This window comes from Protomyctophum bolini (assembly GCF_963924005.1).
Source record: "Protomyctophum bolini genome assembly, chromosome: 1".
Taxonomy (NCBI): domain Eukaryota; kingdom Metazoa; phylum Chordata; class Actinopteri; order Myctophiformes; family Myctophidae; genus Protomyctophum; species Protomyctophum bolini.
This window is the reverse complement of record NC_137862.1, coordinates 49,057,963-49,072,635: the sequence shown is the minus strand read 5'-3', so window position 1 is coordinate 49,072,635 and position 14,673 is coordinate 49,057,963. Positions and strand designations below refer to the sequence as shown.

The 14,673-nt window shown below is 44.0% G+C and overlaps 1 protein-coding gene across 8 annotated transcripts in view; it reads right to left on the bottom strand.

Moving 5' to 3' along the window:
* shf (Src homology 2 domain containing F) overlaps positions 1 to 14,328 on the bottom strand; it is a 162,229-nt gene extending 147,901 nt beyond the window's left edge. For all 8 annotated transcript variants that reach the window (XM_080767387.1, XM_080767389.1, XM_080767388.1 and 5 more), the window contains exon 1: positions 13,553 to 14,328. In XM_080767387.1, the coding sequence (XP_080623513.1) occupies positions 13,553 to 14,032 (480 nt within the window). In that variant the 5' untranslated portion in view covers positions 14,033 to 14,328. The remainder of the gene's footprint in view (positions 1 to 13,552) is intronic.
* Positions 14,329 to 14,673: the final 345 nt, after the last annotated feature.

Sequence of the window (14,673 nt, the reverse complement as noted above, 5' to 3'; positions counted from 1 at the left end):
ACTTGCAGTATCCTGACGAACCTCCCACTGGGCCCCAGGCCACGGGTTGGTAAACATTACACTGCTCTCCAACAAACATGTACGTGCCATAGAGTATTTCTCACGTTTCCGCCGACATCCAGGCTGTGCTCAAGTTGAAACAGGAGTGTGAACATTAACCCTGGTTATATTTTAGCGAGGACACGGCAAGCCAGTCAACATTCCCCGTCCCGCTCAGAGGAGGGAGGGAGGGAGGGAGGGCGAGCTCAGGCCTGCCCCGTTTAAAAAAGGAGAAAAAAAAGGGAATGTCACCATTCATTCACCAAGTTGAAAACACTTCCTGTCAGGAAGGGAGCACTTCCTTAATCCTGGAGCAACCCCTCGCTTCCTTATTTTCCACCAAACAACAGCAAGGCAGCTTTCTCTAGTACTGTATACCTAAGTACAACACCCATCTACTTTGACTTTTACTTTTGGCCATTTCCATTTATATTCTATACTTCTTCTACTCCACTACAAATCAGATGCAAATATTGTACTTTTACTCAGTTACTAGTTACTTTGCATATTTGGATCAACATACCTCAAATCACTGAAGCCCTGTTTTATACTCATTGCTATTCTCACACTGTTCTCAATCCATATTATGGGAACAGACAGACAGACACAACTCTGACAACACATACAACGGGTCGGGCATGCGATTTTCATCGTTCTCTGACTTGCATCATTCCCAACTCCAAAGTAGGCCTATCACAATTATTACATAATTCAATTGTCTAATAATTGCATAATTATGTCTGTCTGCAGTTTCCACGTTTAAAGAAAAATATCTACAAGCTCACAATGCATTGAGATGCGTTGTGAGCTTGTAGATCGGCTGTTTCCACGATGTATTTTAGTATCATAACCTTTATTTCAACTCGGAGTACAGTTGAGGGGCAGACCCTCATGTTCAATGTAGCCGAGATACAGAACACAAAATCAACAGGGATATGAGTTATTATTAGTTACCGGTAGTCATTTCTTTGAATGCATCTGAGTAACTTCAAAGTTCAAAGCCTAAAAGGTCAAACAGAAAAGTAATTTCTATTAATTCCATAGTGACACTAGTCACATAAAATGTCATAATGGAACCAATCGAATAACCATTAAACAGTAGCGTGTAGATCTCAACCAATACAAGTGTTTGGGGCCGCGAAACCTCGCTCAAATAGAGATTCTGCGAGCGAATATAGGAGGGGTGGATGACGACGTCACTGCACGGCGCGCTGTTGCTCGCGGTCAGAACAGTCTCATTGAAAGACATGTATTCTAATGAGATTTCATCATTCGCTCGCTCGCATCGCTGGCAGTGCAGATGAGGCGTTAGGCCCGTGCCCAACTGTCAACGGTCTCACCGCTGCTGCCCTCAGAAGGCATCATCAACCAATGGAATGTACAGTATATATATATATATATATATATATATATAAACGGGAAAATGAGTTGTAAGAATGCTGAAATAAGAAGTATTGTGATTCCCGGTGGACACAGATAACGACAGGGCAGCTCTACAAGCAAGCAGTACAACAGCCTACTATAATTACACAGTAATCCACCAACTCCTGCAGTGGAAACACAGTCAGTCAACCCCATGCAAAGACATTATTTCTGTATGACAGACATAAATACAGACACACCGACACACACACACACACACACCGACACACACACACACACACACACACACACACACACACACAAGGGAAAGCGGAGCTGTCATCTCAAAAACAAATATAGGCCTAAAAGAAACGCAAAAGCACATACCAGTACCAGTACGGGTAAGGCAGACTGTTGAGCCTGATTTAGACGTGCTGTGAGCTTATAGTTCACAGCCAGGGAGGGAGCAACACCGACATGCAATTGCGTATAAATTAACCACTCATACCCTAGGTACGTAATTGACCGGAGTCCCTCAGGGCGCTATACTTGGTCGGCTGCATTTTTCCCTCTAACACACAAAGACTCAAGTCTTATCTGAAAATAGCCAGCCTACAACAAGCTCACGTGTTGCACTGACTGAGCCTCCTTTTGATCTTAAGTACCGTAGATCGTCCATTTCTCACAAATGTTCCCCTTATTATTAAATGCCTGGAACAGGGGATGCTCGGGTTCAAGCTGGTTATAAACATTACCGCTGGCAGAAAACAAGCTTTGTGTAAAAATACCAAATCTGCCTCTCGCAGATTCTTCCCCATTTGTGCCTCAGATGGCATACAAACCTCAGGGCTCAATTTGTTTCCTTTTAATCAGTGTGTGAGTGTGTGTGTGTGTGCGTGTGTGCGTGTGTGTGTGTGTGTGTGTGTGTGTGTGTGTGTGTGTGTGTGACGATCTTTGCCTTTGCCCCCACCGGTGCTGCCTGGCTGGTCGTCGAACCAGCCCAGCATAACAACACTGTCATTAAACAAAACAGTGCCATGTGTCTACGGCTCCCCGACGACCCGGGCTCTCTAAAACACTAACACACACGGCTAATTGTGACCCGGTGGAAATATGTGACCATGCAGCGTTCCAGGGAGACACACAGGGGATAAAGAGGAACCGTTGCTCAAACGTCTGGTCCAGGGGGACCATTTACACGGACACGGTCTATAACTCATAGTGTGCAAAGTTTTGTTTTGGTTTGGTTATTTCTAAAAAACTTTGAAGTTTGATATGCTTTTTAGACTAACATTTGAAGCTATTTTCAATCTCTGAGACCGCCACAATCTACACTGTAAAATCCTCACTCTTCCTTTACCCTTTACGGGTCCATTTGGTTCCATCAGTTACAGACCTGTAAGACCCGACATTGGGAACCAGCTGCAGAGACGAAAGGCTCAGATAGACCAGGAAGAGAATTTAAAAAAGAAAAGTAAACGATAATGGCCAAACGCCCATATTTTCCAAGAATTATAACTTTCGTTGAGCAGCGGTTACGTTATAAAAACCTGACCAAGAAAACCAACCCGACAACTGCTATCTAGTGATTATTCCCAACGATGCAGAATTACTGCGCTGTGATGGAAACCTAATTGGATCAGCGGGGCCGTCGACATGACATCTGTGATGAGGGGGCGGAACTTTCTGGAAGCTAAATTGAATAATGATTTGCTTATGTTTTCTTTTTTTAAACAGGGTGACATCATTCCGTCAACCATGTGAGCCGCTTGGGTTGGCACATGACCAGCGAAACTGCAGCCCGGCATTCAGTGCTTCCCTCCTTCCTTCAAAAGTGCCCTTCTGTGACTCCTCGCTTCCTTCCTTCCTTCCAGTGTTGATTTTTGTCGACTAAAACGATGACGAAAAATGTTCGTCGACTGGCCATTTTCACTGACGAAAACTAAATGGAAACTAAATGAAAACCAAGCTATGATGACTAAAACTAAATATGTTGACAATTACGTCAACAAACATAAACTAGACTAAAATGTTAGGAAGGGACTAGTGGATACGAGATCCAGTATAAGTAAAAGACACGTCATTTTACACTTGGTTTCATGCTGAAAATAGCAGATCTACAATCTCAACGCGTCGCGCTGCAAAGCAAATCTAAACTTGCTGTCAAAAGCAACACTGCTTCCTTCAAAGTGCCCTTCTATGACTCTCTTGCGTGGGCCACGGAGCGAATCCAACAACGGCCTCTCTGACACGGGCAGTGGCGGAGTGTTGTGCTGTGTGCTGTGTCAAAGACCAAATATCTCCCAAAACGCCAGAACATAAAATCACTTGGACAAAGTCAGTGGTCGGGAGGATTCTCGGAATAGTTCCGGAAACGCGTGGCATTCTTGGAAGGCTCTGTGAACAATGGGGTTGGACTGTGATGTGTGAATGTGAGTGTTTGACGTTTGATGCCAGACTAGACTTAGAGACAAATTATCACAACAATGGAAGAAACTCTTCCCGCACTTGAATCCGTGAGTCACATCTGGTATACACAGCTCTCCGTAGCATGGCAACACATCCAAGCTCTCTTTCTCAACCGCACCAGGCTCTTGAGGATCTCTAGCCGTATTTAGTGGCGTAAGAAGTACGCAGAGGTTTTACTTGAGTAAAAGTAGAAATAGTACCACAATATTCTCATCCTTGGCTAAGGACTTCTTTAACGCCTTTTTTATGAGATCCCGCACCGCCAACGACGCCTTTAACGTGTTAATTAGCGCTCTATTTAATGATAAAACTATAAAGTTGGCTTACCGCTAATCAAAGCTCCCCTCGAGTGGCAGCTCCATGTTCGATTGCTTCCCCTTCATGCACAATGCATTGAAAAAAGAGCAAGGTGGTGGGGATGAGGCCTTTCTAGGCCTTTTTAATTTATTATTCCATTTCAAATCGCGCTGGATAAATAAAGCGACTGTGTTTTTAGTGGCTCAATAGCTCTTCACCGTGACCGCGCATCTAAAATATGAATGATCCTAAAGACTCTTAGCGAGTGAACCGGCTTAGGATCGCAGAAGAAGGAAAGGCCAAGCAAAAAAAAAAGAAGAAAATAAATCAGCGATCTGGTTTGATATCAATAATAAAGCTTATCTGACGTAACGTTCCGCCAATAGCGGTTGCCGGTTGGATTCTAATTGGCGGAACGTTCCGTCACAAGCAGGTAATTTGTTAACATGTTCACTTTTCAAGAGCTTTTGAAAATAGATGTACAAGGTCTGAACCTGTCCCATTGCAATATGTTGTGAGCTTCTAGATCGACTTTTTTCAATTAGCCGATGTAAAGGCCAGGGCTATGGTTAAACAACATTTTATATGGACCCCCTGGATCCCCTTCATGGAATCCTGGGGGTCCCCAGACCCCACTAAGGTGTACTTCCGTGAAGTGTTTACAGCCTTGCATAAGTCATGACTGGGTGTCTTCTACTGTCAGTCCTTGTAGAACGATGGCACATAGTACTTGGAAGGGGGAAAACATATTTTCAGTCCAGTAATTCACTTGGTAAACAATGTAGGGGGAATGTGGTTGTGAGTTTCAACAGAGAAAACAATGTTGCAATTGCTTTGATTTCCCAGGGAGCAGATACATACACAGCCTCACACGGCTTCTCATTTTTGTCTTTTCTCAATCTGTTCTGATGTTTTATGCTTCTGATTCAATCTGATCCCCTCATTTGCGGGGCATGCGAAAGAACTGAATTATGGCGCCTTTTTTCTTTTCTTTTCGAGACGGCAATCTAATGCGGTGAAATCGGGACTCCTTCCTCGGCCTCGCCTGCCAGTGTGAGATTGGAACATTGCACCGTGTGGCTGAACTTTTCCCTCATTGCCAGCCGACACCCTGACATTCCAGTCCGAGGGTGAACAGTGTTTGTGCATCCTCCGTTTCCTATCTCTACCTGTTTTGTGTGTCCTCTGCCAGGGCGAGGAAAAAGAATGTCAAGCGTGCACGTAAATATCAACTGGGTCTCTGAACGGGGGATATCTGCTGAAGAATGGATGGAATGGAACACATCGGAAGCCATCCTTTTCTGTTATACAGAAACTATTTTAAGTGCCTCTCAGAATCGTCTGGATTACAGCCGGCAGAGCTGAATTTCAAGAGCAACTGAGGTCTACTCTCTACGCAAACACAAATCTGTTTAGGGTTTACTTATCGTCACTGTTTCAACTTTTTAGTTTTGTACTTAATTTCCTATACTTCGTCACACTACACTGTAGAAATCGGTAGAAATCCAATCTACAAACGATGTGATGCTCGTGAGCTTGTATATGTGCTGTTTTTGAATATATTTATGAAAACATTTTAAGTGAAATGAAAGAATTAACAAGGGCAAAATAACAACTACGTTGGGTCCATTGGACGTTTGTAACACAGGTTAATGTGCCCGACAGCGACATTATGGCCCATGAAGTGTCGTGCACTGCAGCACATAAACTCACATCATATATTGTTGTATTTGTTCCCTTCTCGTTGCCTGGTGGGGAGATTTATGTACTTGGGAGCATTGCATACACTGATGTCGAAACGGAAGACACTTCCCACTTGCATTAATGTTAAACCGCTGTGGTCAGTGTGTCATACTACTGTAGGCTTCACGGCTGAGACAGTGGCGGAAAGTAACTAAGTACTGTACTTAAAGTAAAAATGGTTGTACTTTTTAATCTTTTGAGGTGCTTCTACTTGAGTACTGCCTTTTTGTCACTACTGTATACTGCTCATATACTGCCTTGACTTAAAAATGAACCACTGCCTTACTGTACATTATATCATCCGGTTTAGAGTTGCAATTCAGTTCAGGGACGATTCTGCACATGTGTTCACTTTATTGTTCAGTAGATTTAATAGGCTATATTTGAGTCAAGGACCTTGACTTCAGTTTCACGTCTTATACCTCATGAAAGGTTCGCTCGACTGCCATTGAGCAAGTGATGACAGTGTCCCTGATTCCTCGAGGTCTGAATGTCTACTCCACCAACACACACCTGTCACAAAGATTTCACTGAGGTGTGCAATAGCAATGGGTTAACCACTTTCAACTTGGCCTCCCAATTTTTGCCATGTCATCCCCGCTCCAAAAAAAAGACTCTACAGAAATAGCTAAAATAGCCATTCTACAAGCTCACAACGAGGCATATCGTCATGCGTTAAGAGCTTGTAGCTCTAGTTCATGTGTTAGCAAATAATGTGTTATCAACCAATAATAGTCTTCTTTTTTTAAAGATTTTTTTGGGGGCTTTTTCTGCCTTCATTTATAGATTGATAGTAGACTGACAGGAAATGGGCAGAGAGATGGGGGGGAAGACACGCAGCAAAGGCCGTCAGGATCGGGAGTCGAACCCGCGGCACGCCGTCAGGCTGGCTCAGCAGCCTATAGTGCCCAGACGGTTGACAGACAGACAGACAGACGTCATCCACACTTGCTGCTCAGATATAAGCTAATTACCCACAACTGTCCCTTGAAGGTCTCTGCTGCTAGACAGCATGCAATTGGCTCCCAAAGGATGCTCCCTTTCTGATTCCATTATCAGAAATGTGATCTGGGCCACAGAGGCTAGGGAGGGCAGCTGATGTCCATTTGCAGCATCCATCTTCCACAGACACAATGCAACCAACAACGATGTCACTTTGATGATGTAAAATCTTCACGCCCCAGGAAAAATCTTATTGTCATAGTCACACATCACACTCAACATCTCACAAATCATCTAAAATTGTGGTACACAAAGCTGGGATAGGCTATTCCATGCTCAGACAATCAGATCATCAAAAAATAGAAAAAAAATAAAGGCCACCGAAACTAATTAAACTGACTTGCAGAAGGACTGGACAAAAGAGAACTAAATAAGAACATTTGCGTCACAAGAGGTCTGACCCAACTATCTACTCTGTATTAGAGTTCTGTACCACTACCATATAAAAACATTAAAAACTCACCGACCGCAACTGCAACAAAGGCTTTATAATAAATTTGCATTTTCAGTGACTGCCATCAGATTGTGTAGGTCCCATCCAAACAGTTTCCGCATCGTAAAATGGATAGCTTGGCAAAAAGCTCTCTTTTAAAGTTTTAATCTCATCTGTTTTCATCCTACCATCCATCTGAGCGATGACTCAGGATTTGAAAATGAGACCCAAATTGGGTTTGAAGCTTCATTAGCACAACACAGGTGCTATTGTGATGATCACTTGGAAGTGCAGAGCCATCGCTGGTACACACACTACACAGCAGTGTGATATAACTCAACGCAGGGCTATAAAAAGGTTATGCAGGAGAAGTAAAAAGAAACAAGCAGTGTAAGGGAAATCTGTCGTTCCAGAATCCAGATGCCTACCGTTGGCTCTGCACAACAGCTGTCTGCACTTACAGACCCAACTGCATGCTTCTATAGATAGATTAACCCATTCTGACCTGAGATCAGATTCATACGAGGTTTCCACGGGACACACACTGGTCTGATTAACCCATTCTGACCTGAGATCAGATTCTAAAAATGTCAGTCGTTCTTCGAATTTTTCAAAAATAGCAGACCTACAAGCTCGTATCGCGCCACTCGGTGGCGCGATATGAGCTTGTAGATCTGCTATTTTTCAATAGCTAAAGCATAACATGATGCCAACACCAAAATGGGTGCCCGGTCAGAATGGGTTAACGCTGCCTGGTTTATAGGCAGACTGCGTGAAGGCACCCGGAGGCCCAGGAGGATACCAAAAGCCAGTGCTTGTGTACAGTGTTTCCCCCCCCCCCCCCCTGGGGAACAAGCCAGGCCTATAGCTGATGACAAGCAGCATTTCAGACTGACCAGGACTCAGTCTGTGGCATTCCAGTTTTGCCCCTACTGTTTTTGTTTACACCTGGGGGTCTTCAACAGGGGGTAAAGGACCCCTAGGGGGTCCTCAGAGTTACTACAGGGGAAAGTGAAGACCCCTGGTTTTCAACTGAAGTGTCTTTGAGAAGTTGGGTTGTGGTGCTGAGTGAAGCAATAATGTGGGAGATGAGGCCTTTAATTAGCTCAAAGCAATGATGATAATTGATCATCTCCTCCTCGGGGCTCGCTCTACCATGAAGGTCCCGGCATTGTTATAAACAAACAATGAACCTAGAAAGGAAACAACCCACAGCGCCGCCGCGTCTTGTGCAGCTGTTGTGTACATACATACTGCGATCGGTATGGAAATAAGGCCTTTCTCATCCGTTCAGGGGAAATAATAGAAATGTCATTCCAACATGAGATATCCACCGTCCATCTGAATAAATTGACACGTTCAAAATGAATGCGGTTGAAGTGGAAGTCAAGCCCGAGACATTTGAATGACAAAATGGCTCTAATGTTTAGAACTGGAACGTATACACATGGCAAATGTATCAACTCTAGTAGCATAGCGTTTTCTTCAGTGAGTGTGTTGTGAATGGAAGTGAAGTGCTTTGGAAAGCTGAGATTAAAACGAACAAAAACAGTTGGTCACTATTGGCATTTCAGGCATTAGCTAAAGCGTTATATAATTAGCATCCATGAGTCAAGTAATTAAAACATCAATGTAGCTGAGCTGTGCTTGTAAGGCACTGCTTTCTAAGGCATTCCCCCCCACACACACTCAGTGTCTCACTAGTCAGCACTTAACCAGCACAGTTGTGCCGATTCAGACTATTATATACACAGTTGTGGATAGATTGAGCTTCAGAGAGATGCTGAAGCATCTGCAATTGACAATGAAAGGAAAATTGTAAATTGTAGACGAGCAAATCGGCCAACCAATCACATAAATTCAGTTGTCATCTTACATGGTCATGGTGAAAAGATGATTAAAAAAACAACATTGTATCATTAAAAGATAATAACATAAGTTGACAAATGAATTAATGGAGAAGTATATAAAAAACATATTGGATGATGTACGAGAGCGCGCCTCACTTCACACAGGTGTGGTTTTTGAGGGGCGCCAGCCCCTCCTATCCACAGGTTTAATGTATTTCTTATTGTCTTTAGTTCAATGTTTGTTTTCTAGATGCCATTGACAATAAAAGGAGAATCTACATCATAATGTGCCTCATTATTTCATATCGACTCTTTATTGTTAATGGCGTTTAATGTTTGTGTTGGCACCGTTTGTTTTATATCACCATTTACATCACCTAATCAACATGAGTTAGACTTTAATATGTTAGCGCCCCTCACTTCACACGGGTGTGATTTTTGACTAATGCTCCCCAAGAATATGGATGTTGGGGTCTGAGACTTTGAGTAGCTAATGTTTTAATGTGAGTGTTTCAGCAAGGCTGTGGCAGGGGGTAATGTTATGGACACTACTAAACCAGCACAGCCTAATGTAGACCATTAGATACTGAGGCAGTTGTGTGACAACCTAGATTGGGCTTCGGAGAGAAAATTAAGCATCTGATAACTATAGTCTCTCAATTCTGTTTCACAGGGCTTGTGGTGTGTGTGTGCGCGCCACATGAAGTCAGGAGACTCGCATGGAAGTGTGTGTGCGTGCGTGCGTGCCGCGCCTACCTGCTTATGTTTATATGTGTCCATAGGAATACAGAATTTTGTTCTGGAGGACATGCTTGTTCACAAATCGACACCCGGAGAAGCCCATAAACAAGGATTTGCAAAACAATTACAAGGTCTGTCACTCCGTCTACCTCTGTAAGCCACAGTAACAGGGACAATGCTTGGCTTCCAGACAAACGGTAATCCTCCAGTAAGTTTGTACCGTCCTAAATCATGCTCTGAATGTGTGAAATAACAGGTGTCTCCTGAGTACCATGAAGTGCTCCTTGCAAATATGGAGACAATCAGCAACTATAAAAGGACACACCATTCATACAAATCCATCAAAATGTCACACCCGTGTGAAGTGAGGGGCGCTCTTATCGTCGTACATCATCATGAATCATCTCATACTGGCCAATCAGAATGCCTGTAGCCTGTAGCATGTGATTGGTTAGCTGATTTGCTCGTTTACTGGCGTAAATTTTCCCTTCAATGTCAATGGCGTTTAATGTTTAATTTACGTCAGAAAAATAATTCTGACGTCATTTCTCCGTTCATCGTTAATGGCAGCACTGTGTGTGTGTGTGTGCGTGTGTGTGTGTGTGTTACTTAGAATATATTGTTTTTCCATTCTGAATTCTCAGTAACACTTGCTATGCACGCCCCATGTCTACAATGCGTTATAACATACTAATATAATCTGCTTACAACTGCTTATGTATAATTGCCTCCCTTCTAGTCGCCTGGCTTGTGCACGCACACACACACGCACACACACACACAGCATCATAGAAAACATGGCGTGTTACCAAATATCTTTATATTTTTGAAAATCTTCTGAAATAATAATCTCAGTAAACAGCTTTAGTTTCCCATCATATCAAGGATCAATTCAAGTAGATTTCCCACAGCCACACACGAATGTGCTGTCTGTTAAAATGTGCACACAGAGTGTGGGGAGAGGCAGAGGTAACTACATTTCTCTGCTTGGGGCCTAACATGCCTAATTAACTTGGGAAGATCCAAATAAACATCAATTCATGGGAGACAGCTATAATCCTACAATCAATGCATGAAATCTCTGCGTATTGTGCATGTGTATCTGTCCTTGACGTATATCTCGAGAACTACAGTCCAACCGATGGACTACTACTTCTAGAACGGTAATGTAATTGGAGTGCTATAGGACTCTCCAAAATCGGAATCCATCGGACCCTAAACCCTGGCATCGGTTGCAAGTGGCTGCCTCCCCAGCTGTTTGTTACCTCATTCTAAAGGGCTGCGGGAGTGTAAAGGAGTGCTCGTTCCAGAACTCACAGAGTGCAAAACTCTCCCCCTGTCCTTGTGTCATAGATTCCCATGACACAGACAGCAGGCAAATGTAGCTGAAAATTAAAGAAAATTATGATTTGTCTCGACTTGCGATATCCATGTACAGCACAGAATGTTTTCTTCGTTTGCATAATAGTGCATTCGGTGACAGGCCAGTGAGTGAGCAAGTGAGTGAACACACAACACAACGCTGGCAGACTTTATGACCGACAGAAGAAGCAAATCCCTCTTGTGCAATACAGCCACAGACGGTAGACCACACCTCACAATACAGGTGGGAAGGTAAACACACGAGAGGAAGTAGTAAACGCTGCAAGTACAGTACTTTAATATTGAGTAAATGCACTTAAGTTACTTTCCAGTTCCCACCACTGGTTGTTCTTGATGTTAACAGAGCCCTCATCTTTGCACTTCACGCTTTCACCTCCTGTCCTGAGCTATACACGCACTGGCACATTCCATTGTGATATCACACTCTTCCACGTCCTTAACCCCATTGACATTGAAAAGTCTCAAGTTTCTGCAAATTGAACCAACACTACTCGGGGAGTGCGTGAATTCCTGACAAGCCCGACATGGCAGCGTGCTACGGGGCACTTGTCGAGCGCTGCCGTTCCTACAAGCATTCTGCCCCGTCTGTCTGCACATTCTCTTTCTGGTGATGAGTGTGCAATAAGCCCCCTGGGAGGCAAAGTGTACGGAAGGGAAAAGAAGAGGGTAAGAAGGTGAACTGGAAGGGAACACTGCGTAGGGAACTGTCAAGTCAGAGCGCCTATATACCACGCTATCAGACCAACCGAAGGCATAGAGGCCAGGCCATCATTAGTGAAGTGGTTCTCAAACATGTTTTGGCTCGTGTCACCCCGGTAAATAACGTTTTCATCCATGGCACGCCTGAATTACCCCTTACTTTATAGCCCCTTTTGTATGCAAACATGTAAAGGAAAACTGGAGAGAATTATTCATAGAATAACTTTTGTACATGGTGTTTAACGGTGCATTCCTATTCTGCGGGGAACATTCACAAAAAACAGCCAATCTACAAGTTGGTCAAGAGTGTACTATTGACTGAAAAATAACTAGTACAGTTTAGCTCTGGTCCGCTTTACTAAGTCTAAACTTAGTAAAGTGATTAAGCTGAAGTGACATTGATAAATTCCAAATATTATCAAAGTATTCTGAGGCACCCCTGGACTTGGGTCATGGAACACCCACTTTGAGACGCCCTGCATTAGTGTACAACTTGGCCTGTCTAACAACAATTAAGTAAATTGTGATTTAACCCTGTTCCACAACATAGTATACATATAATTCTATTGGCATTGCAATGCCAAAATAGCCTCAAATCACTTGTGGAAGCCAAACTGACCCTTGCATGGTCCTGACAGGAAACGTGCTACTGTATTATTATGCCTGCATGTGTTTAGCACACACAAAAAAAGAGAGCAATGTTCAAGTCCTTTTTTTCAACATCAAACAATACAGTTGGAATATAAATCCTTCCTTCAAGCAAATTACCAAGTAAACCAGTAGTAAAATGATTGTATTTGAAATGTGGTTAATGTCGCAATACAGTGGCCAGCCATTGTACAGATTGAAAACAAGTTTGGCCGGTTGTAACGACTGTAACGAGTCATTGCTTATCTAAAAATGAATACAGGTAGGCTAGGTACTAGGTAGGTGATTCATAAACTCACGTTTATGACAGTATGCACTCCTTGACTTTATATAGGCCAATTGCATTAGGTCAATCAGTGACAATCACGTCAAAATATGAGACAAGTAAGTAGGCTACTACTTGTCAAGTAGTAACAGTTGAATAGCCTTTGACAGTCAGTGGTTTTCAACCAGTGGTCCGGGGACCACTAGTGGTCCTTGAGGGGGTTCCAGGTGGTCCCCAGCTAAATTATGGAAAGTTTGTAACCAAATGGAGCCTTGTAGATCTTTAACTCTTGAGAGTATAAAATAAGGGTCCATTTGGTTTCATTTTACGTTACGCTCTCAAGAGTTAAATTATTGTTAAACATTTGCATTACTTAATATTTACAAGAAGTCTACACCATTAGAGAATGTAAAATAATTGTTATCTCTCCTAATGGTAACAACATCAACACAGCATGGAATTGGGGTCCCCAATTTGGAGTCTAAATTTCCTCAAATGGTGGTCCGTGGCTCAAAAGCTGAATAAATAATGGACCTTGATATGAAAAGGGTTTAAAACCACTGGCCTATGTGACATGAAAAGTTGCGTTCCCTAATTAAAACCAACTTTAACAGACTTTACCTTCTCCTTATTGTCTTGCTCCGTGGGGGGTGAAGCGGGGGACTTGACGCTCCCCACGGCCACCACGGCCTGCTGGGTCACCGTGACGGTGCCGCCGGGGCTCGGGCTGCTCTTCTCCACGGTCTCCACCTTGATGAGCCGGTGCTTCGGCGACACATACTTTATGTCCGGCGACGACCCCACCACCGTGCCCATGCCCAGGCTGCATGAGCCGAACGAGATATTTCCACCCGGCGTGTACGGGTCTTCGAAGTCCAGCTCTTTTTGTAGTTTGTAAGCAGCGAGGATGTCCGGCTGCGCGGGGCTCGGGTAGGTGGTCGCCCCGGGGCACGGACACGGTACTTGGTAGCAGCTGCCAGGCGCACCGATACCGATAGTAGGCACACCGGTGTGACAGTGTCTGTAGTCCGGCTTCGGAGGCGCCGGAGGTGGTGCTTTGGTAGTTTTGAATCCCAGGTGCTCCTTGAACCACTTGGCCATGCTGCCAGTGCATCGCTCAAAACTCGCTTTAAATGTTAGTTACACTTCCACCTTTCCCCCTGTGTTAAGTCCCCGTGGGTTCTTTCTTTGCCGTGAAACGTGGGGGTCCTTCCTTTGGCTCCACCACCACTCCACTGGGTCCCGGGCTCGACTTCGGAGCGTCTCCTCCAGTCCTGGAGCTCCTGTGGCAGAGAACAGTGCGCTTCTTCCCCGGCGAGCACAGCGCAGCCACCACGGCACTTTGTGACTGTCTGTCTCTCTCTCTGTCTGCCGCAACTCTCTCTGTCACACTGTTGTTCTCCCTGCTGACTGTATCTCTCTCCACGTCAGGTTTGTAATGTCTGCGCTGCTCTCTCTCCACCCCCAGCCAGCCAGCTCAACCCTCCCCTTACCTGAGAACATTCACTGCCATCTACCGGACTTGCGATAATAACAACAGGAGTCACTCACGCGACGCGACACACTCACATGCGAATCTCCCAGCTGATAGATCTCATAATTATCATAATAATCAGTGCCTTTGAATTAATTTGTAGCAAAATACAACTAGTATTGTAATGTCTGTTGATGTGTCTCACAGGACATATAATATCTCAAGCAGACTCAGTGAATTGAGTTCTTATGTCGGTTGTAGTAGTATT